General features: G+C 44.5%; 1 protein-coding gene across 1 annotated transcript; it reads left to right on the top strand.

Moving 5' to 3' along the window:
- The first annotated feature begins 516 nt into the window (after positions 1 to 516).
- MYMK (myomaker, myoblast fusion factor) lies at positions 517 to 10,426 on the top strand. Its single transcript, XM_033137771.1, has 5 exons — positions 517 to 779; positions 3,996 to 4,110; positions 6,803 to 6,951; positions 7,571 to 7,687; positions 10,267 to 10,426. The coding sequence occupies exons 1-5, from the start codon at positions 645 to 647 to the stop codon at positions 10,411 to 10,413; spliced, it is 663 nt and encodes a 220-aa protein (XP_032993662.1). The 5' UTR covers positions 517 to 644; the 3' UTR covers positions 10,414 to 10,426.
- Positions 10,427 to 17,584: the final 7,158 nt, after the last annotated feature.

The following is a 17,584-nucleotide window of genomic DNA, read 5'->3' as shown; positions in this document are numbered from 1 at the left end:
CAGAAGGTCCCAGGTTCAGTCCCCAATGGCATCTGCAGGTAGGGCTCACTATCTCTCCTGTTTAAAACTATGAAGACTGAACCATGCCCGTCAGTGTTGACAATGCTAAGCTAGGTGGACATATAGTCTGAACCAGTTAAAGACTCTGGATACAAGCACTCATTCTGTACATATCTTACCTGCCATAATGCTGTGCATTTTGCTAGATGGATTACAATAATGGGTAAGGAGGAAGAAATTGCTTTCCCTAGCAGCCAAGAGCAAATGTGACCCCACCTGTGCTTATCTATTTGCAAACATCCCAAAGGCTTGCTGGCCTTTGCAATGGACCATCTGTTGGTCTTGAAGAGGTCTCCAAGCCTCACAAGTGTGGCCTGTGTTGTATGCCAGCTGTCAGCTGTGCACCGTCATAAACCCAGCCCCCCCCCCCAGCACCTGTCATCAGCTGACATCTCACGCACACAGTGGCTAAGTCAAGACTGGGCCATCTGAACTTGAAAGTCCATTTGGCTCAGCTGTCTCTTCCAAGGCCCAGATCAGGACAGTAGCCTTGGAGCTCAGACTTTGCCAACCAGCTCTGCGATCTGGTAGGATCTTCCAGCCATCCTGCCTTCCCACGCTCTGGCAATCTCTCTTCCCTTTCGATGGGCTCTCTGGTCGCCAAGCTCCTTCTGCCAACTCTAAGTAGCCTGGCTTTCCTCCCGACCATCAGCATCGCTGCCAAGAGACAGTTCCACATGGAGGCTATGGTGTACTTCTTCACCATGTTCTTTGTGTCGGTAAGAAACTTTCCCCTCCCCTTCCTCCCTCTCTGTTCCCCAAAGGTGTCTGTCCATTTGTTTAAGTGAAAGGGGGTGAGGGGAAAGGCAGCTTCCTATGTTCCTATTTAACTAAGATTTCTTAGCTCAGTGGTAGAGCAGACACCTTTATCCATATGTTTCTTGACTGTGAAAAAGAAAAGGGGGGATGACCTCACAGCCAGTTTACAGAAAAGATAAAACAATAAAAAATAATAAGAAGTTAAAATAACAAACTGAAAACAGATGAAAACTCACACCAGCTTTCTAAATATCTGGGTAGATGCTTTCAGCAGGTGCCAAACAGAATGCAGTGAAAGTGTCAATAAGCAGGGAGTTTCAAAGTGTATGTGGCTCCACACTTAAAGATCGAATGCAGAACAGGTATTATGTGGTTGGGGTATAGATGCAATAATAAAATTTAATTAAAAAATTGCACACGATGTGGGCCAATTAGGAAACGGGCTCATGAGTTTTTAGTGGGGGCATTGAAAGTACTTAAAAATAGAACTGAAGGCTGGGGAGGAAAAACGAGACAGACTTGCAGCTGCTCCACATCCTCCAGCCAAGACCTTCTGCAGCTTCTCAGAAGAAATGCAGCCATTGCTGTCTTAGCCTTCGAAGGCACTCCTTCTCCATCTCCCCAACAGGAAATTATTCAGACCAGCAAACACATCTGCAAACTAGAGATGTGAAGGCCCAGAAAAAACCCGGAAAAATTCAGTGGGAAAACAGTCCCCCCCCCCCCGTTTTTTTCCTGAAGCCTTTTTTGTTTTTTTCTGAAAAATTGAAAAAATTGTTTCAATCAAGCAAACCTTCAGTTTTTAGAAGTCCATAATAACTGTGATAATGACAGACACAACAGAGTAGATGCAGAAGCAGAGACTGAAACTGATACTGATCATTACAGCTCAGAAAATGATTCTGATTAAATTTCATGCCCATTCATTGAAATTTAGTCCCACTTCCTTCTTCAGGTTTTTTTTATGAGAATGTTTTTTTAAAAAAATACTGTGGAGAGGAAATATGAATAATTGTTACTTCTGGATTTTTAAAAATTGTTTTGTGGAGTTGTGTCCCCCCCCCTAAACTAGTAAACAGTTCAGGAGATTGTTGCTCCATTTGTTACAAATACAAATAAATATTATTTTAAAAGTAAATTCTGTTTGTAGTAATTGTTTGGATACACTATATTTTTAATATGCTAGTTGTGATAATTTTATGCCCATTAAAATTGTCCATAGTTATATTTTATGTTTCTAAAGTAACAGAATGACTTTCAATCTGGAAAAGAAAAAAAGAAGTGCTAATGTAGCAATTTTTTTCAATTTTTCTGAAAATTTCCGTTTCTTTCCGAAAAAAACCAGGTTTTTTTCCAAGCTTCAAAATTTATGGAAATTTTACATCTCTACTGCAACCCCCCCCCCCCAAAGGTTAAAAAAAAGGGTAAAGGACCCCTGGACAGTTAAATCTAGTCAAAGGCAGCTATGGGGTGCGGCACTCATCTCGCTTCAGGCCGAGGGAGCCGGCATTTGTCTGCAGACAGCTTTCCGGGTCGTGTGGCCAGCATGACTAAACCGCTTCTGACATGACGGGACACCGTGACAAGTGCCAGAGCGCATGGAAACGCCATTTACCTTCCCACCCAGACAAGGGTTCCTGCAACAGCCGAAAACATCTGCATGAACTCCATCTCTCTCCTTTGCCTTCACAAATAACCTGCTCATTGCAGCTCAAAGATGGGTCAAATGTGATAGAACAGGGCAAATGTTCGTGATACAGGGCGGTGGTGCTAGAAAAGGAAATCCTTTTGAGGGATGGTCATATCCACAAAAAGGTGTTTGGGACTTGACAGCTGCAGCCTTTGGAGCTACACTTTGAAACTCCCTGCCTATTGATACCAGGCAAGCCCCCTTCACTGTACTCTTTTTGGCACCTGCTAAAAAACATTTTATCTTTTAATTTTTCTTTAATTCTATTTATAAACAAAAATAAAGAGCATAAAGAAAGTTGATGCAAGTTTTAATCCGTTTTTGTTATTTTAACTTTTCAAACATCTTTAATTTTTGTGTATTTTCCTTACCAATGATTCTACCTTCTTGGTAAACCTTTTAAAAGGATTTTTAAACCACCATGCATTGTGTAAATCTTACAAAATAAGTAAACAAATCAACATTGGACAAAGATTTGCTGGCGATAAACAGCTAGTGTCTGCTGTACTACAGATCTATGGCAAGGCCACATTTGGGGTGCCATGTACAGTTCTGGTTGCCTATCCTCGGGAAAAGTTGTTGTAGAGTTGGAAAGGGGCAACCAAAATGATTGAGGGGTTGAGCTTGTCGGGATACATAGAATGTTGTGTAGCCTAGTAAGTCTGCAGGCTTGAGCTTGCATGTAAAGTAAAAGAAGCTGATGCAATAGACCTGCAAACCTTACTGTGTCAGAGTGACTCAGCAAGAGTGGGCCGACAGATGATTGGCTGTTGTCTTGTATTAAAGGGGAACCTGTTAAGCAGGGTGTGGTGGTGTAGAGTGGAGTCAGAGAGAGTGAGAGTGAATTTGTCCTACTTGTCTGAACTGTCTGTATGTATATAGCTCACAATAAAAGAATACTGCACTAAAGAACCTGTGGCGTTTGCACTTCTCTGCTGCAACGCCGTGGAGCAATCCGCGACAGAGTACCCCCCTGTGTGGAAAGGCTGCAGTGTTTCTGACTTTTCCTTTATAGAAAAGGCAAGTAAGAGGCAACACGGTAGAATTTTATAAAATGATGCATGGCAGGGAATAAAAATGAAAAGTTTTTCTCCCCCTCTCTCAACACTAGAACTCGTGGGTGTCCAAAGGACAGGCAAAAAGAAAGTTCTTCTTCATGCAGCGTATAAACTATGGAACTCACTCCTGCAGGAGTAAGCGGCGATGGCCACCAACTTGGATGGCTTTAAAAGAGGATTAGACAATTTCACGGAGAAGGCTTTCAATGGCTGTTCTCTGTCTCCACTGTCAGAGCCAGCAATGCTTTTAAATACCAGCTGCTGGAAAGTGCAGGAGGGCAAAGGGCTCTTGGGCTCAGGTCCTGCTTCCAGGTTTCTTACAGACATCTGGTTGGTCACTGTGAGAATAGGATGCTGGAATAGATGGCCCACTGGCATGATCCTGCAGGCCCTCCTTATGTTCATATGTTGTTATGTTTCCCCAACAGATTTACCACGCATGTGACGGCCCCGGTTTATCCATCCTGTGCTTCATGCAGTATGACATCTTGGAATATTTCAGTATATTTGGGACAGCTTTATCAATGTGGGTGTCCCTGATGGGTAAGAGCAAGTCGTTCTTTGGGAAAGTTTCTAATGCCAAGATACTTTGAGGGTGTCAAGGCAAATATTTGACATAGAGGAAAACAAGCAATGCCTAGTCGCAGATTGTTTTTTAACAACAACAACAACAACAACAACAACGAAATTTCAGAAATAAAATAATATTGAGAAATTCCTCTGATGAGGGAGAAGTCTTCTGTACTTATGCTATTCTGTAATAGAGATGGGCAGCCCTATCCACTTCAGTTTCTCTCCATTCCTGATTTTTCTAGACAATTTGCACATATCCAAACCAGCTTGCATTTCTTTTTAAAGTCCTCACAAAACCCAGCAGCTTATTAATTACACATACCTCCTAATATACAATTACGGCAAACAATTTCTCTTAGTACGGTATAATGCATTTGTGTGTTATTTTTGCTAAGAAATGGATTTTGACATGTGCATTATAGGGGGCCATGAGACTTGGCTGGAAAATAGCATTACAAAATTTGGAGAAGTGCGACTTTTTGAGGGATGGCTGTGTTTCGGTGCAAAGCTTGTTTTGGGATGTGCGAATTCATAGAATCGTAGAATTGTAGAGCTGGTACACCCAAGGGTCATCTAGTCCAACCCCATGCAATGCAGGAATACCATCTAAACTATCCATGACAGGTGGCCATCGAACCTCTGCTTATAAACGTCCAAAAAAGGAGAGTCCACCACCTTCCGAGAGAGTCCTTTCTACTGTTGAACAGCTCTTACCATCAGAAAGCTCTTCCTGATGTTTAGTTGGAATCTCGTTTATTGTCAACATCATTCCTAAACTGTGGGCATTAATAAATAGGTCCATGTTAAAATGCCAACCAAATCCAAATTTCTCTCCTACCAACTACTCTGCAAAGCACCATATACCTTGATAATGCTATGTAAATAAATTACCAGGGCCTAGAGTGAGTTTTTGAATATGAAAAAGCTTTGCAATTTAGGGTGGTCTTGCTGCTAGAATTCTCAGGGTAGTGGTGAAGAAAACTTGCTGGCACACCTTTCTGTGGTGCCGGCTGCCATTTTTAATCCCAATACTTCCATGGGAAATCCCCATAATTTCACAGGACTGGATCTATCTGATGGGGGAGGGGATGTCAAGTCAGCAGACACGCAGAACAGATTAAAAACGGGATGTTATTCCTTAGCCAAAAAAGCAAACAAACCTCCATTGAATAATAATAATTTAATAAAATGCAGTCCAAGGACACATGGGCATGTAGTGTCTGGGACGTGAAGAAAACCTCTCCTCCATCTTGCTTTGCAAAGAGCTGGACATGCTCAGCTCCTTGCAGGGACATTTCCTGGGACTGCAAATCTGAAACAGCTATGCTACAGCTGTGTAATCTGGAGAACTCATGGAGCCCGCCGGGAGCCATAATTTTTACAAGCGATTACCGCATTCCCCGTGCAATGACAGTCTCTGATAATTCATAGCCTCATTGATGAAGTGTGAGTTAGCGGGCTGCAGGCAGGTGCATGACACTAGAGAGGAACCTCAGCCCAGTCTGAAAACATCCTGGGACAACTCAGAGAATAGCAGATAGAGGGAACAAGGGGTGATGTTCTCCCCAAAAGATACTTGACTCAACCTTTTCACCAGTATTTCCCTTTGCAACTCAAGGTTCCCAGGTACCAGCCACATTCACACTGTACATTTAAAGAACCGTAGTTTATTCAAGGTAGTTCATTAACTCACACCCATCAGAGCATATTGTCAGCAGCAAACAGGTATAGTCCAAGGCCCCGTCTGCACTGTGCATTTGAAGCATACCACTCTAAACTACTTTAAACCATGATGGCTTCCTCCAAAGAATTCTGGGAGCTGTGGTTTGTTTAGGATGCTGAGAGCTATAAAGAACTCTTCTTCCATTCCCCCTCACTTAGCTTTAGCTCCCAGAGTTCCCTGGGGAAGAGGGATTGTTAAATCACCCTGGGAACTCGGGAACTCTTGGAACCCTGAACAAACTACAGGTCCCAGGATTCTCTGGAGGAAACCGTCATTGTATTGGTATTGTAACTCTTTCAACATATGGTGTGAATGTGGCCATCACCACGTTGAGTTTTCGTTAGTGTGCTGGGTAGAGTTCTCCTTGTGTTGCTTCAAAGATGATATTGTGCAGAGATGGGAATAGTTCAGAAAAGGTTGACCCAAATTATCAAGGGAGTGGAGTGACTCCTCCTATCAGGAAAGGTTACATATGGGGCTTTTCAGAGAAAACTCAAGTAAGTGGAGATATGACAGAGATGTTTAAACCAATGTATGTTGTGGAGGAAGGTGGGCAGAAAGAAGTTCCCCCTCTTTCTCTTAACACTAGAACTACAGAAGCCAAACGCTGGAATGTTCAGATCAAATGAAAGTCTGGATTTTGAAGGACTGTGGTTCTTCAACCAACCCATGTGTACAAATATGCATTATATTAGGGAATTATTTTTTTGGGGGGGAGTATCTATTTGCCCAAACTACACACAAAAATGTATGAGAGAAAATGAACATTAATATACTAAGAATTTACATGAGGACGAAATGCTGAAGAAATGTGGAAGAACTGCATCCAAGGTTGGAAAAATGAGGTGAAATGGACAAAGACATCCATTTCAAGGGAGATTTAAAGCTGCCCTAACAACACAGCATTTCAAATCACATTGTATGTCACCTGTTGCTCAGCCCTGGCAGAGTTCGATGAGCCTAAACGGTCAACATTTGTGATGTTTGGAGTGCTCACCATCGCAGTCAGAATCTACCATGATCGGTGGGGCTACGGCGTCTACTCAGGACCAATTGGGACAGCAGTTCTCATGATCACTGTAAAATGGGTAAGATTCCCCTTCTTGGTTGCATTAAGCAAGTATTGCCAGCCAAGTCAAAGTGTGTGTGTGTGTGTGTGTGTGTGTGTGTGTGTGTGTGTGTGATGCCCTCCTCCCACATTCCACCACCTCATTATGGGAAAGGAGGAAATTGGCTTCCCACAGAACCAGCCCAATACATTTTGCAACCTAAAGCAAACAAGATAACAGAATAATAGAATTTAGAGTTGGGACACCAAGGGTCACCTACTCCAACCCCCTGAAATGCAGGAATCGCAACTGAAGAATACATACATGGCAGCCAGTAATTCAACCTCTGTTTAAATGAAGGACAGTCCACCACCTTAGTAAGCTCCTATGGAAAGATGCTACCCAGTTCACAAGCATCTTCCTGTCCCCACCCCACCCCTAACAGAGAACCTTTGGCTCACACCTTGATTTTTTATTCCTTCCTTTGAGAAAACTATATCAAAGGAATTTTGAAGGGAGGGAAGAGCTTTAAAGAATCTTGCAAAATACTTCAGGTGGGGCAGTGGGAGACTCCGTACCTCCTTGCAAGCCAGTTTTTTCCTTTTGCAAAAGGCCATGGCAAACGAAATCTATCATCTGTTGCCTTCTTTCTTCCCAGCTGCAAAAGATGAAGGAGAAGAAGGGTCTCTATCCAGACAAAAGCGTCTATACCCAGCAGATTGGTCCTGGCTTCTGTTTCGGGGCCCTTGCTTTGATGCTGAGGTTCTTCTTTGAGGTAAGACTGCCCCTTGCAAAACATAAAACTTAAGATCTGCCCTGGTGAATCTGAGCAGGTGTCCACCTGGGTCCAGCATCCTGGCAAATGGCCAGTTAAATGCCCTCTGAGAAGCCCCCAGGAAATGTGCAAAAGGCAACAGTGAGGGCATTCTTCTGCTTCATAGCCATGGATGGACCCTCCTTCCTGCTTCTGCAATGGTGAATTCAGGTAATTGCATACTTAATGGTCTTATGCCCTCTTGCTCTTTTAGATAGCCATGCACAACTCTGAAATTTGCCACCTGAACAGGTAGTGATGGTCACGACCTTGAAGAGCTTTAAAAGGAGGGTGTTATACAAATTTGTGGAGGATAAGAATATCCATAGCTACTAGCCATAATCACTGTGTTCTCCCTCCACTGTTGAAGGCAAGACGCCTCTGAATATTGCAAGTTTCTGGGAATCGCAAGTGGGGGGAGCTGCTGCACTTGGGTTCTGCTTGTGGGTTTCTCAATGGGGTATCTAGCTGGCCACTGTGACAACAGGATGCTGTACTAGATGGGGCCCCTTTGACCTGATTCAACAGCAGGGCTGTTCCCTTGGAGACAGTATGCCCCTGAATACCAGTTGTTGAGAGCTGCAGATGGGGAGAATGCTCTCATGCTCAGTAGGGCTGGATAATATATCAATATATTGTACAAAACCACTTTGAAGTTCATATCATGATATCTGTTTCATAACTTTTGACCTGGCAATATATCGTGTGTGTGTGTGTGTGTGTGTGTGTGTGTGTGTGATGCAAAAAAAACACAATGTGGGAGAAACTGTGAAGCCAGCCAATGCTATTCTTGATTCCTGCAGCCCCTGTTAACTTTACCAGCTCAGCTCTCCCCTGCCTCATGCAGGGGCAGCGAATTACAAGAGCAGGCGCTAACCAAAATCACGATGCAGGGAAAACCATGAAGCCAGCCCATGCCTCTACATAGCTCTATCCTTATTTCAGGCATCATGATATATCAGTATATTGGGATGTTTAGCCAGTTATATATCACAATGTTGAAAACAAGATGTTGCCCAACCCTACTGTTCATCTCTACGTAGTTCCATCCTTATTCCAGACATCGTGATATACTGTATTGGTATATCGCGGTGTTTAGCTGGTGCTATATCGTGATGCTGAAAACCAGATATCGCCCAGCCCTTGTACTGAGGTCCTCTTTCTGACACGAGGGAAAAGGAACTCAGTAGCAAGAAGTGTTCCATGGATGAAAAGATGGCAACAAGCCTCGTCTGAAAACAATTTTAACCCAATGAGTGTGTGGCAAATAAACCAACATTTCCAGCACATGTGTTGTGGGTGGTGGGAGCAGGGGGGGGTAGAATTATGAGGCTAATCAGAGCCAGCTTCATGAGTAAGCTGGTTATATAGCCCCCCCCCCCCCGGCAAATCACCCTGTGTAGAAAGCATGTCACTGGCAGGAGATTAGTCAAAGCCCAAACATGTTCCACATCCCAGCAAAAGGGGAGGGTTGAAATCTTAAAATTCCTGGATGAACCCTCCATCACACTCCGACAGGCCTGAAGCAACGATACCATTTTAGGTAAGAGGTCCTGAGATTCTCCGCGTGGAAAAGCCAGCTTCCAAAGTTCTTGGCATCTGACTCATGAGATGTCCAAGGGAGAGTTGGCTTATCTCTCGGAACGTGGGCTCGCAGGAATGGTCTTCAGCCCACAGCTGGGGGAGCAACACCCACCCAGTTTTTATTGTCTTTGTCACTTCCCTCAGTGTGTCGACATTTGGCCTCTCTCTCTCTCTCCATATATGTGTGTGTGTGCGTATGTGTGTGTACACACACATATTACCAAAAGGCATAGACCTCAGTCTCTGCATGACCAAAGCCCCTGAATCACTGAATCTTAGTTGTAGAGCAGGAATGGATCCAAATGGACATCTAGTGCCTGCAATGCATATATAAAATCATTTAAAACCTTCAGTCCATACAAATATCCGTCTTCTCCACTTTCTGTTAACCAATCTTTCTTTTAAATCAGGGTGTCCCCTAATCAATTTATTTCCATTTTTCCCACTGCAAAAAGCCCAAGATAAGCTCCCTTTATTAATTCCCACCACCATTACTCCATATTGCATAATACTAAATTCTTCCATCCATATCCATGTTAAAGCCTCTTCTCCATTGTGATCTCACATTAGATCAATATTCAGATTATAATGAGAAACAAAATTGGAATATATGTTTGTCACAGTTTTCATAATGAGCAAAAGAGAACACTTTATTTAATTATTATTATTTATTTTACTTCATTTATATTCCACTTTTCCCCCCTCCAAGGAGCTCAAGGTACCATACATGGTTCTTCCCCCGCTTCTCATTTAATCTCCACAACAACCCTGTGAGGTAGGGGAGGCTGAGAGGCAGTGACTGCCCCAAGGTCACCCAGTGAGCTTCATGGCTGAGCGGGGATTCAAACCCTGGTTTCTCAGGTCCCAATCCAACACTCCCAACTACTACACCACTGAATAACTAGACACCATTACACACACACTTGAAGAATCTCATTTGCTTTTTCTTGTTCCAGGAGTGGGATTACACGTACGTCCACAGCTTCTACCACTGTGCCTTGGCCATGTCCTTTGTCCTCCTGCTCCCCAAAGTGAACAAGAAGGCCGGCAACGGAGGCGCTCCAGCCAAACTGGACTGTTCAACCCTCTGCTGCTGTGTTTGAGAATGTGGGATGTGTGTGTTTCTTTGTTTGTGTGTGGCTGCTGCTGCTGCTGTTGCTGCTGCTGCTGGAACAGATAGAGCACCTGCACCTGTGCACCCCACCCTGCTAGCCGTAGGGCAGGTCCTATGCATCCCTTGCGCAACTTGTGGCCAGCCAAGCTGAATGCGTTTCCTAGCCCTACCAGCCAGGTCTGGCGATCCTTAACAGGAATGGGGGAGAAATTAAGAGTCAGTTTGCATTAAAGAGATGAATCCGGTTGCCAACTGAAACACAGCCACCCTCCAGAATCTGCCCCGCTCTAAATCTTGCACTGCAACTCTCCAGTCGAGTAATGGGTTCAAAGAGGAATATCGTAGGGGGCAAGGTGTCTATAAAAACACATGCATTTGTGAAGATGGCATGCAAAAAATGCATTATTTTAGCGAAATCGTTTTGCGAAAAGGTGCACATTAAGTAAAACTGCAAGAAAACATGTTGTAGGTCAGTTAAAATTCAGATCACAATGCTGATGAACATCATGGGGACTTTTTTAATGGGGGGGGTGGAGAAAATTGAGAGACCAGAGTCCTCACTATGATTCTATGAAACTAAAAATTGAAGTATTCCCCCCACTCACTACTGATGCAAAGGAGCAGCCGTTGTCTTTCTGTCTGTACAGTAGGAGCAGGCGGAGGGAGAGTTTGTGTTTTTCTTTACTTCCTCTTCTATTTATGCTTCCTCACCCAAATAAACATCTTTATTTAACCTACAGCTTTTTCAATACATGTTTCTGGACGTGGCATGGTTTTAAACTGGCCTGCAGATCCCACAATTCTGTAGTCATCCTTGATGTCACAATCCAGATGTTTATTCAGCAAAGGGGAGCAGAAAGAGTTCTGCTGACTAAATAAGGAAAGCCAAGATAAGAGAGCAGTGGAAGAGAGGGTGGATTTCAGAATGAAGCAAAGAGTAACCAGGGGGATAATTATGGGCGGGGGGGGGGAGGATTTAAAAAGAATTGTTAGGAAAAAGAAGCTGCCTTCACTAACCCGCCTTTCTCAGAGCTGTCGACACAGACTGGCAGCAGATCCCCAGGGTTTCAGATAGATCCCAGGTTCAATGCCTGGCATCTCCAGTTGGGACTAAGAGAAGGCTATTTGCCTGAAACCCTGGAATGCTGCTAGCAATACTGAGGTCAATGAAATGATGATCTGACTTCTCAGCACAGAGGAGCTTCTGAACTTGCAGGTCAAAAAGGAATGACTGATAAAGTAGAGGGCAGCCCCGTCACTCCTCCTTTTAGAAATTAAATGCTAGGTCAGCAGGCAACTGGAATTAAAGAGCCGCTTGCTCCATTCATGCCTTCTGCTCCCAAGCCTTCCACAGGTGTGCTCTGTGCCTTGCAGGACTGGCCCAAACAGTGCCTGCTTTGTGATGTCCACCTGCTTAACTCTCCACCACTCAAAAACATCCAGCAGGTGTGCTCAGCCAGGCCCTCATTAGCGCCTGCCACATTCACGGGAAATTTAGAGGTGAAGGACACAGCTCCCGAAAGCGGGGCGCGGCACAAAACGTCTGCACCGCCATCCCAACTTAAACAGACTGTTTAGTGTTGCCGAGCAGATGATTTATTTATCCTGTCTGGGAAGGAAGCCAGGGGCTCTCTGTCACGGACAATTAGAGGAGGATGGATGTCCACCAACATTCGCTGAAGGCCAACATTAATCTTTGCTCAGTATCTGCAATGCATTTGCACCACTGCCGTATATCTCGACACACTCCTGGCTAAGCGCAGAAAACAAAACAAAACAAAACCACACACACACACACACACAAAAGTAAGAACGTCACCTTGAACAACAAACAGGGGCATGCATTTTCTACATACTGGATGACCCACCAGTGCTAGTTAAGAAGCTGCCTTAAACCAATCAGGCCACTGGTCCATCTAGCTCAGCATTGTATACACTGACTGGCAACAGGTTCTCCAGGGTTTCAGGCAGGGGGTCTCTTCCCAGCCCTTCCTGATGGGGATTGAACCTGGGATCTTCAATGTGTATGTCATGTGTTCTGATACTGAGCTACGGCCTCCCCCCAAAGTATGGTTCTAGTCCTCATAGTTGTGTCATGTGGCCTCCATAAAGTTGTGCAGAAGGAAATGTGGCCCTCAGGCTGCAAATCCCCCCCCCCCAAAACTACTTGACCGGGGTGTGGGCGACTCTATTTTGACATGGACACTCTTTAGTTGGCTATATTTTCAGTGACATCATACAGCAGCAGACTGTGACACGAACCAAGATTTGCAGATGTTTCTCTCGCTTGCTTTACATTCAACAGTGCACCAGAATCTGGCTGGAATCCAGCCATTTATCAATGACCATCCTACGCTTGCCCATTGGTGCTGATTTAAAGCTTGCTCGCTACCAACAGCAGAAGAAACCAGAGCAAATTTCATTTCAGCTGCAACCTCCCTGCTTCCTTGTTTATTTGGAAAGTCCAGTCAACTGTAATCAAGGGTGGGGAGGGGGGTTGGTTACTCAGCGAAGTTACAGCTGAGCAAACAGAATTAGGATACAAAACAGCAATGCAGTTCTTGCAGGGGTAATATACAGCAATAAAGCCATAGACTCAGGACTATGGATGGGATAGAGAAATTCGATTCAGTTTGCATATAAAGAGAAAGCCAGTGTGGTGTAGTGGTTAGAGTGCCTGACTAGGACCTGGGAGACCAGGTTTCAAATCCCCCACTTGGTCATGAAGCTCACTGGGTGACCTTGGGCCAATCACTACCTCTCAGCCTAACCTACCTCACAGGGTTGTTGTGGAGATTAAGGGTGTGTGCGAAGAACTACATAGACTCCCTTGAGCTCCTTGGAGGAAGAAGTGGGATACAACAACGATGTAAAGAAAGAAAAGGCATACAGTACCTCTGAAATAATATGTGGACTGAAATGGCTGTAGCCACCCTTCAAAATCTGTGCTTTTTCCAGATTTTGCAATACAGATCTTCAGCTGAGTGTGTGTTTTTTATGATTTTTTTTAAGTGGAATTTATTGGTGAAAGCTGCATGCAAAAATGCATTACATTAAGGGGAAATCGCTTTGCAGAAATGTGTACATTAGGGGAAACTGCACACCAAAATGTGTGTATTAGCAGAAATTTGCAGGTAATGCAAATTTTCATGAGTCCTTTTTTAGAAATCAAAAGCAGCAAGCAGGTGTGGGAATGTGGAGAGTGGAACTTAAAAGAGGGAAAATGTGAAAGTGAGAGAAACTGAAATTGGCAGATTCTCCCAGCCCTCCTCAAGAATGAGACTTGCTTTCCCTTCTCAACTCCAGGAGGGGTGACAGGCAGGTAGGCTGTCTTGACAGCAACTCCACCCTGTCACCCAAGGCTCCTCTACAACCACACAGTTTCGAATAAAGGTCTTAATTAAACAGGAACATAAAAAGGAGCCTTATACCAACTCAGACCCATTGGTCCATATTGCTAAGTAAGATCAATACCCTGACAGGCAGCAGCCCTCTGAGGCTTCAGGCAGGGGACATCCCCAACCCTACCTAGAAAAACCACTGGGGATTGAGTGTGGGTCCTTCTGCATGCAATGTATATGTTCTGCTACTGAGCTACAGCCCTTCTGCTAAAAGTAAGATTCTAGTCCTCATCATTTTGACTAACACATTGAATTAAATAGGAGCATATGAAGCTTCCTTACATTGGTCTAAGTGGCTCAGTACTGCCTACAATACTGATTATTGTATTTTAACATTCTTTTGGAAGCTGCCCAGAGTGGCTGGGGAAACCCAGCCAGATGGGTGGGGTATAAATAATAAATTATTATTATTAGTAGTAGTAGTATTACCCCAGTGCTCTTCAGTTTGGGGTCCTTAAATGCTGTTGGGCTACAGAAACCATCAGCCCAGCTAGCTGTGTGCCAATAGAACCTGTTAAAAACCGTTTTTTGCTTAGGCAAGTCTGTCCAGAACGCGGATGTGTTTTTAGTTTACTGCTCGTTTTACTGTTTTGAACTTTTAAATTGTTTATACTAATAATCTTGCCGTTTTATTCTTTTGTAAACCGCTTTGAGGTTTCCTACAATGAAGCGGTCTATCAGTTTAATGAAATAAAGTTCTTGGTGCTGATCCAGGAATGCAGGCGCGTGAGGAAATCAGTGGCCGCCATGCACCTCGCCAGGCACAGCCCCCATAAGCCGGAGCAGCATCAGTGTGGTGCAGTTGGGCACTGATGCTCGCCAAGCCTTCCTGGACAGCGAACGCCAAGGAATAATTCTCAAACATCTACGGGGAATGCAGACAAAACAGCCTCTTCTCACCTTTCAGCGCTGCCAGGAGTTGAGCCTGTAAGGAGGTTTTGGGCCTCCGCCAGCAGCCCCAGCTGCCTTCATAAAAGGAGCTGTTTTTGTCTAAGGTAGTGTCTGAGACGGGTGACCTTCTCTGGGTCTGCTACTGAAATTTCCTGCCTCTCTGTTATTCTCCTCTTCAGTAAGGTGATATGAAACCCAAAACGTTTATTGCCCCTTTTAAAGTGCCTTTATAGTTCCCAGACTACTCCATATACTGCGTTGTTCTCCAGGGCTGGGATATCACTTAGGACGACCAGAATTTCGGGGCTGCAAAAGGCATTGCAGATCTCAGCAGAGTCCAAAGGGAAAGAGAGGGGAAGGGAAGGGAAGAGAATAGGAGGGAGCTTGAAGACTTGAGAAAGATTAAGTGGTGTGTGGGTTGCTGCAGGGAATCTGGGTCTGCAGAAGGGAGGCGTTTCGATCAACGCAGAGCAAGAATGGGGGCTAGAGTGCCTGACCTGGACTGGGAGAGACCAGGGTTCAAATCTGCACTTGTCCATGTAGCTCACTGGTTGTGGCATTGGGACAGTCAATGCCTCTCAGCCTAGCTGACCTCACAGGGTTGTTGTGATGATAAAATGGGGAGGGGAGGAACTGTGCATGCCACCTTGAGCTCCTTGGAGGAAAAGGCAAGATATAAATGCAACAATAATAATCAGGGCTTTTTTCAGGGGGGACTCCCAGGAACTCAGTTCCTGCACCTTTCAGGTGGGTTTCGGCACCTCTCAGGAGGGCACCATTGCCATTCTAAGAGGCACAGATCTGGCTCAGTAGGGACAGAGAGTAATTCTGTTGCATCAAGGTGTGATGCGGAATTTCCTAACCCCAGAGGACGCTGCCTACCAGATCTCTGAATGAGATCCTTCCAGTCCGGAGTGACTCATACAGAGACATAAGAAGTGGTTCATTCTTATCCCCAGACACTGTCAACCTTTTTAGATGTAAGAGCGTCACTCAAATTATTGAGGGTGGGGGGACGTAGGAAATCCAGAACCAAACCCGCAAGTCCATTTCCCTGCTTCCTCCTTGCCTTAGCTAAATCAGCTACCTACATTAGGCCTCCAGTAATTCAGAAATATGAACTAGGTATCTAAATTTAATTTGGACATTGGGGATGGATGCCTTGAGCTATAAGAAATGTTCAGAGAGACATGAGCGAAAAGGGATGGTGAATGACGAATCTACCTTCCACCTTTCTGATTATGTGTATGGAAATGTGTGTGTGTTTGGGAGGGGGGGAGATCTACCCTTTTATGGGCTACAGATGGTATCACATTGCAGCCTCACATCTGGAAGGGATTTGGGGGCAGGTTTACCCAGACTATTACAGACAGGGGTTTTGTTATACAGATTTTTTCCCCCTGAAAAACATAATCTGATAACCAGAAAATTATTTTGCAAATCAATAAGATTCTGCTAGAACAGAGTGGCTGAGAAAGGCTGTTGAAAAAGCCACACTCGTCCTCTAGCAAGGGACCTCAGCTGCAGAGATAGTGAAGAGGAAGGGGACTGGACTTTAAAGGTTTGACACCAAATTGAAATAAAACCAATGTGCAGAGATAGAGTCCAAAGGGAGCTCCTCTCCTGATTGTGGCACATTGCAACTGAAGTTTTAAAAAACCTTGCCACCATTTCATTAAGACGGTTTTAGGAATTGGGCAGCAATTGTATTCTGAAAAATGGCATACATCCTAGCTGCCCCCCTAGGAAAGTAACCTGCAAAATTTCAGAAGACTGCAGGGGTGACGACTTGGCACCACACTGTGGGTGCCCAACGTTGGGCACTCACTGCACTGCAGCAGGCAGGGTCGGTGGGTGGGGTCAGAGGCCAGGCACCCATGGGTACCCACAGCAAAAATGTGGGTGCCTGGGGCCCTGGGGCCTCCTGGGATTGGCACCGGTGGAAGGCTGGTTTCCCTTGTCCCCACTCCATCATAACTCTTAACCATGGAACCCAAACAACTTCAGGGTCATTTTTCTATTCTACACACCTGCACCATACTTTTAAAGCACTTCAGCACTACTTCAAAGAGGAACAGATCCCCCACCCCAAATCCTGGGAGCTGTTCGTGGAGGGTGCTGAGAGTTTTTAGGTGACCCTGTGGGAATGAAAATAGTGGACACCACCCATATGTGGCTAATTAATAAAATAATTGATTGGATCCCTAGATTCAAAGTGTGGGACTAAAACACACTCTCCAGCTGTTGTTGGACTACAGCTCCCATCATCCCTGACCACTGGTCCTGCTAGTTAGGGATTATGGGAGTTGTAGTCCAACAACGGCTGGAGACCAAAGTTTGGACCCTTTTAATATCTGGACAAGATGGAGCCCCTTTGGCCTGATCCAGTAGGCTCTCCTTATGTTCTTAGGACCAGAGACTTGACAGCCTTGATATATATATATATATATATATATATATATATATATATATATATATATATATATATATATATATATATATATATATATATATATTTCTATTACAGGCAACTTCCAATTTACGTGGGGTTACATTCCAACACACGACATGTTTAAGTGAAAACGCGTATATTTGAAACACCATTGAAAAAGCCTGCAAGCACACCATTCTGCCCCCCTCCACATTTAACCCCTTTTTTGTGACGTTTTGGGGTCACTTCTGGGTTTTGGCGTAATGCGCACATGCACGGTTGCGCACAAAATGGACATGCCTAAAATAGTCGCTGCCTGCAAATAAACCATTAACAATATTCTAAGCAGTGTACATTTAAAAAAACAAAAACAAATGGGGGTGGACCCCAAGTTGGTTCATGCAGATTTAAGAAAAGGAACCTATGGCAATCCATCT

The sequence above is a fragment of the Lacerta agilis genome, chromosome Z (genome assembly GCF_009819535.1).
Source record: "Lacerta agilis isolate rLacAgi1 chromosome Z, rLacAgi1.pri, whole genome shotgun sequence".
Taxonomy (NCBI): domain Eukaryota; kingdom Metazoa; phylum Chordata; class Lepidosauria; order Squamata; family Lacertidae; genus Lacerta; species Lacerta agilis.
The sequence above is the reverse complement of the archived record's forward strand: the minus strand, read 5'-3'. Positions and strand labels throughout refer to the sequence as shown.